This window comes from Etheostoma spectabile, unplaced genomic scaffold (genome assembly GCF_008692095.1).
Source record: "Etheostoma spectabile isolate EspeVRDwgs_2016 unplaced genomic scaffold, UIUC_Espe_1.0 scaffold00018493, whole genome shotgun sequence".
NCBI lineage: Eukaryota > Metazoa > Chordata > Actinopteri > Perciformes > Percidae > Etheostoma > Etheostoma spectabile.
In genome coordinates this window covers 94,627-100,810 of record NW_022604288.1, presented here as the reverse complement: position 1 = coordinate 100,810, position 6,184 = coordinate 94,627, and the positions used below count along the sequence as shown (strand labels likewise).

The 6,184-nt window shown below is 37.8% G+C and overlaps 1 protein-coding gene and 1 pseudogene across 1 annotated transcript; both read left to right on the top strand.

The window, feature by feature from the left end:
* The first annotated feature begins 278 nt into the window (after positions 1-278).
* On the top strand, positions 279-3,880 carry LOC116680827 (uncharacterized). Its single transcript, XM_032509537.1, has 5 exons — positions 279-509; positions 1,005-1,981; positions 2,177-2,243; positions 2,726-2,891; positions 3,515-3,880. The coding sequence occupies exons 1-5, from the start codon at positions 302-304 to the stop codon at positions 3,675-3,677; spliced, it is 1,581 nt and encodes a 526-aa protein (XP_032365428.1). The 5' UTR covers positions 279-301; the 3' UTR covers positions 3,678-3,880.
* Positions 3,881-5,991: 2,111 nt separating this feature from the next.
* On the top strand, positions 5,992-6,110 carry LOC116680828 (uncharacterized; annotated as a pseudogene).
* The last annotated feature ends 74 nt before the right edge of the window (positions 6,111-6,184 follow it).

Below are 6,184 nucleotides of genomic sequence, written 5' to 3'. Positions count from 1 at the left end.
GTTACCGTAAAGGGTACATGCTATAAAAAGAACATGTGTGTTGTGTTAGAGGAAGACAATGAAGGACTAGTCTTTGGCAGGATTAAGTTGATTCTAACTCAAAATGCTTCTGTGGTCTTCTTTGTCACAGAAAAATGCAGATCTGTTTGTCTAGTTGATCAAGGGGTTCATTGCCTTACAACTGATGCACAGTATGTTTGCACTGAGCATGACAAATTACTGGACTACTATCCTCTGCCAGAGTATGATATGCAGGGTTTATCAGTAATAGCAATTCACCACTCTTTCCCGTCCCTATAGGATGTTGGACCCTAGTGCTCTGATCAGAGAGTCCATCCTCTGCACTCTTCCCAGCATCGCTCCAGAGTCACTACAAAATGTGATTGAGAAGCTTATGCAGCAAGGAGTGGACAGCAGAGAAGACTTGCAGTATGTGAGAGAGCAGGACATGGAAGAGTTCATCCGGCCAATTCAGTGCAGAAAACTGCTGGAAGCCTGGAAGCCCAAAGGTAATCTAACCTTTTGAGTGTATTTGCAAGCTATATTGTATGAGTTATAAAATTGTATTTATCTTAATGAGAGAAGACGATAGATAATAAACTAATAGAAGTTAAGACAAGAGAAGATAAATAAAATGTGACGATAAAAGAAGAGAAGACAATAATAAAAAAGTACAATAATATAATTTAGAAGATAAAAGTAGATACTGTACAATGACAAAAGAAGATTAGAGAAAATAAATAAATGTGTATCATATTTCTATTAACATATTAAAGAAATGTAAGTCTCAGTAAATATGTACAGGTATTAAATTATGGTGTTTTGTCAACACACTTAGCAAGTTTTACCCATTCACAGGTGGCTTCTAAAATTTATAGTAACATGATTGATCTTAATTCAGCAATTATATACAAAACTACAAATATCTATAAATTTGTGAGTGAGGGGTATCATTCTGACTCTACAACATACTATCTTAAAATTGAAAAATGTTGTCATTGCAGAGCCAGAGAACAGCTGTGACCTTCGCAGGCAGATGTCTGCATGCAGCCCATTGATGGAGACCTCTTCATTATCAAGTAGCCCCATGTCCTCTCCTCCAATGTCTCCACCTCACCTGAGAGTAGGAAACTGGCCTGACACTTTTGAAATTAAGTGGGACACAATGCCACTTGCCCTGCGTACAGCCATTCAGAATGGAAAGAGGCCTCTGCCGGGGGACAGGCGACAGTTTATTCGAATACTTGTTGATGACATGAGAAAGTTTGAAGTGAATCCAAGCAGAGCCCAATGTCTGCTGATTGCAAAGGCCATAGTGAGACAGTATCCACAGTCGTTTGCAGATACAATGGATGATGGAAGAACAACAATAGGAGCAGGATATGAATCAATTTTATCTCAAATGAAAGTACGCGTAGAGCATTTAAACAGAAACAACACCCTGGCTCGGCGGAGAAAATCTAAGGCAGTGACTGCGGAAACACCACAACGACAACCTGCAGACAGTTATGGCTGCATACGATGGAACCCTGAACTTCCACCTGAGGAGACATCAGAAGCTTTGGAAGAGATGAGACAAAGGATGACGGAGATCTTTTCACAAGAAGGTTTGTCAGGAGTGGAAAGGGCAGAAGTGATAAACTTTATGGAGACAACGTACTACCTGCAGCGTCAAATGATAAATGCCATTCCAGGGCCAGCATTTGAAGACTTGAAGCAGCAATGGCCCTACTTGTTTGTGCCAAGATGCATGTGTTCTCATTTTGAACTGCTGACTGATGTTCCAATTGTACGAAAAATCGAGGCCTTTGTTGAAGAGCATGGCAAAATCCTCACTGAATTCTTCAAACAAAACACAAACAATGAAGACGTTAAAGCTGTTCTCTACAGAGCTGGCTGCAGTGTGACAGCTCCCAACATCATCCAGCTGGTGATGGCGCATTTCAAAGAACCACTGGACGCCCTCATCATCGAAGCTGATGTAAGTATAAATCTGACAATGTCAGTTTGATTTTAGAACAATTATTAAAGCAGAGAAATACATACATAAAGTACATACACGATCCTCCTTTCCTCCCACAATATCTTTCCCTATGTTATAATTTAAATGTTTAATTTCTATCAAAATGTTACTATAAGGTAATTATTGCATTTTTGTTATGTTTTTTCTTTGCAGGTGTCTTCCACTCCAGCCATGATCCAGACTGTCTCGCTGCCTGAAAGCCCGAGACTAATAGTACTCGGTACGTTGTTTGAATAGCAGTCTACTTTGCATTACCTTTTTGAGCTCATTATTATCATATTTTTTATATAACAGTCAATACTACAGAGCATTAACAAAAATATGTTGGTTGTTATGACCTAACACACCGTGGGCTACGGGGGAAATACACTGACGGAAAGTCATCAGGCTTTGTATTAGTTGGGTAAAGCCAAAATGCCATAGAAAAAAATAATTTTTAGTTTTATATTTGTAAAACAATGTATAATTCTACCATAGCCATAAATATGAAGACATTTCCATACGTGATTAAAAAAATAAACTTATGAATCTAAGCTTATTTTGTTTGGTTTTGACATGCAGTATTTGTCACACACAAGTTGTAATGAAATTACTGAAGCAATTTTTTTCCCAACCCTATGTAAATAAATTCAAATCAAATGAATTTATGTACAGTGAAATCATATTGTTACCAACTCTATTAACTATTCCTATTTCTTTTAGGTCCAACTTTGCTGACTGATCAGCGGGGGTGTGTGAGCGTGGAGGGCCAGGTTGTCAGTGAGGGGGGGTCCTTTGTGCTGGGGCTTGCTGTTCTACTGTCAACATACTACAACTTTAACCTGCAGTACCAGGACCAGGCTGCATGCTCGTTGGAGTTCATTCAGAGGTAGGAGATTTTCCACACAGACTGTATTATGCACCGGGATTGACTTTTTATTGATTAAGTGCTCCAAGATTTGAATTTCAGTAGCTAAAGCTTCTGATGTGCTACAAGCATATACATTGACTTAAATAAAAATACTTAGTGGTTTGAAGAAATTTCGCGAAAACCCCGCCTATTGTCACTTGTCACGCTGTAGCGGCAGCCCCATAACTACCCACCGTCAAGCATCATTACTTTTTGTGACATTTCAAAATAAAAGAATATTTCCCTCATTAAAGTTTTCTAAAATAATACTGTAACAACAGCTCTAATGTTCATGAAAGGTTACCAACAAATGCAGAAGGAATAAATTGAACTTAGTTGTATTATGCTGTAAAATATCTTTTCCAGAAATTATTTCTGGACATTTCTAAATTATTGGTAACTGTATTGTTTATTTCCTTTGGAATGTGTACTTCTCCATTGGCATAAATATTATACAGTTTTTAATCTTGTTTAGTAGCTGAATACTGCTTGTATAAGAAAAATACAAATTAAGTTGTAGTGACTTTAACACTAAAAGAGTATATCTTCTCCAAAATGAACCATTTCTTCATTAACCTTTGTGTTGTTCCATTGTCATTTAGGATCTGCATGGGGATTAATCCTGAGAGAGGATCAAAGGCACACAGTGGACCAACCCCCAGCAGAAAAACTGGAAAGATGGTCCAGAAGAAACCTTCTACAGTGAACCCGCATGTCTGCACCCTGATAAGGAAGCTCAATGACTTCAAGTGGGACTTTGTTTGAGTTTCTTTTGTATTGTTTTGTTTAGCTGCAGTTATTATTTATTGATAATCATTTAACAATATCTGCAGATAAAAGGCCAATACTGCTAGTTTTTGTGTTTAGTTAAGTTCTTGCGGCTGTACTGTTTGGCCCCATTCAAGTGCATTGACGTTTGATAAATTGTTGATATAATGATTACTGCATGATTGAGCCAAGCAGTTAAAAGATGAGTTCCTACATTTTTGATTGAAATAAATAATTAATTAGATTTTGAATCTTGCTTTTTCATTGTTATTTAGGACAAATTATTTATTGCAGTGTTCCCTGAGGTATATTTAAAAATGCGGAATTTCTTCTTCTGGATCAGTATACTGAGATTGCCAATATGTATACCCGTTTACAGTAAAATACCTTAATTATAAAATACAGTATGCTTACTGTAAATTAACAGTAGTTTACTGGCGAAGCTGCTGCCAGTATATTACTGTAAATTCAAATAATACAGTAAGTAACTGTATACCCGTTTACAGTAAAATACCTTAATTATAAAATACAGTATGCTTACTGTAAATTAACAGTAGTTTACTGGCGAAGCTGCTGCCAGTATATTACTGTAAATTTACGGTGAAATGTTTTACAGTGCAGCGGTGAAAGATCGCTAAAGACTTTGTTTTCCTACATGCCTAACAGTCCAAGCTATTAGAATATCCAAGCCTTGTAATCCATAATTATCTGGTCCCCTCACAATCTTGTAGTTTCTGGCCAAGTTTCGACGTTCAGAAATCTAGATCATGCATCATTTCTCGGTTTTGATCGCGTGTATCTTTTTCCGTGTGCGCGCTACATTCTCACTCGGCACACCTTCGGAATCTGTGGGTTGTGCAGTTTCCAATGAACTTTGTTCTCAGCCAATAGCATCAGTATTTCTCAAGATACTCCCAAGGTAAGCCAATCAAATCCCACAGTCACCATTGGGCCCACGTGGGAAAAACTGACAGCATTTCCCACCAGTCAGAGAAAAAGGTAATAAAACTGGCATTCCTGTGTAGCCAATAGGAAGACGAGTTGAATGATATCAAACATGGCCAAAAAAAACTATCCCTGGGATGGTCTCCAGCCCTTTCATTGCAAAAATAAGGCCGTCTTATGGCATTTCACCATTTCATCAAATTATGATTACTTATTCCTATAAATCTATGTATGTACTTCTTTAAGGCATGTGTGTGAGTGATGTGGATGTGTTTTTGTATTTCAGAAGTTATGTATTTAGCACTTTTTGGGCTTTTTTAGAAATAAGAAATGAGATAAACGCACAGACATATCTGTAGAAATACATTCATATAAAATCCATTTTATAAGTAATTTTCTTCTGGATTTTTTCTGTTCTAAGTTGAGACATGTGACTAGGGTACTATTTTAATATATAGCACCTGTAATATGCTTACAGTAGTGCTTTTTATTAATTTTTCAGATGATTTACTTGGACGGAAATAGAAATTCTGTGTTCTAACCTGTGTAGCTCTGTGTCAGTAAGGCCTAGTGTCACAATGCCACTAGAAACAACAAATTGAGAGTGTTAGCTTCACAATGACCTCAGGGTCATCACAGAGGGCCAAAGCATGTGGAAACTGCAGCACTTTTTAGGGGGTAAAAATTTAGGCGAGAAAATCATATATTTTCCAGTGTTTTATAAGAGGTTTAAAGAGATTAAAATTATCATTATTCGTTCCCCCCTAAATTTTGGACAGGAAGTGGTTAAAGCTTTGGCTCAAAGACGCCTAGGCTCAGCTTGTCCAGCCCATTCAAACTATGCTTCGCTTGTCGCTCTACAATGCACCCTTCATATATTGCATATTCGCCCCTTCCCAGCATTAGCCCTCGTCTCGGGGCCCATTTGGGGAACAACAATGGAATAGAGACTTAGGAACCCTTTTGGCTGAATGCCGGGGTTGCTCTGGTAAATCCTGTCAATTTTGACACTTATGACACAAAAGGAAGTTAATAAACACTTAATTAAAATATCTGTTAAATAATTAAGATTTTAAGATGATAATATATGAAAATATGGATTTAGAGTAATTTCTATTAAAATTTGCTACTCTGGGTCACATTGCCTGTAGTGATAATTTTCTGTAATTTTAGATCAAAATCTGGAATTTGGCAATTTTTAAGGTTTTGCTGAACTCTAGTGGTCACTCGTGAACTGATTCTTGAATTCCACATTTTGAATTATTTATTTTGGAATATGGAATCTGGAAGTTCCATTTTCCTGTCTGTTGGAAGTGAGATTTTTCATTTCATTGTCAATGCGAAAACCCTACACTTAACCCTAACCCCTAACCCCTAACCCACCCTGAAAGCGCCCGCTCTCGTCTGATCTCGGAAGCCAAGCAGGGTTGGGCCGGCTTAGTACTTGGATGGGAGACCGCCTGGGAATACCTGGTGCTGTAAGCTTTTTAGTTAGCCTAAGGCGCTGTGACTTCTTTGCTGGACGCAGAGCTGACAAGGAAACTTGTTCCAACACAAGC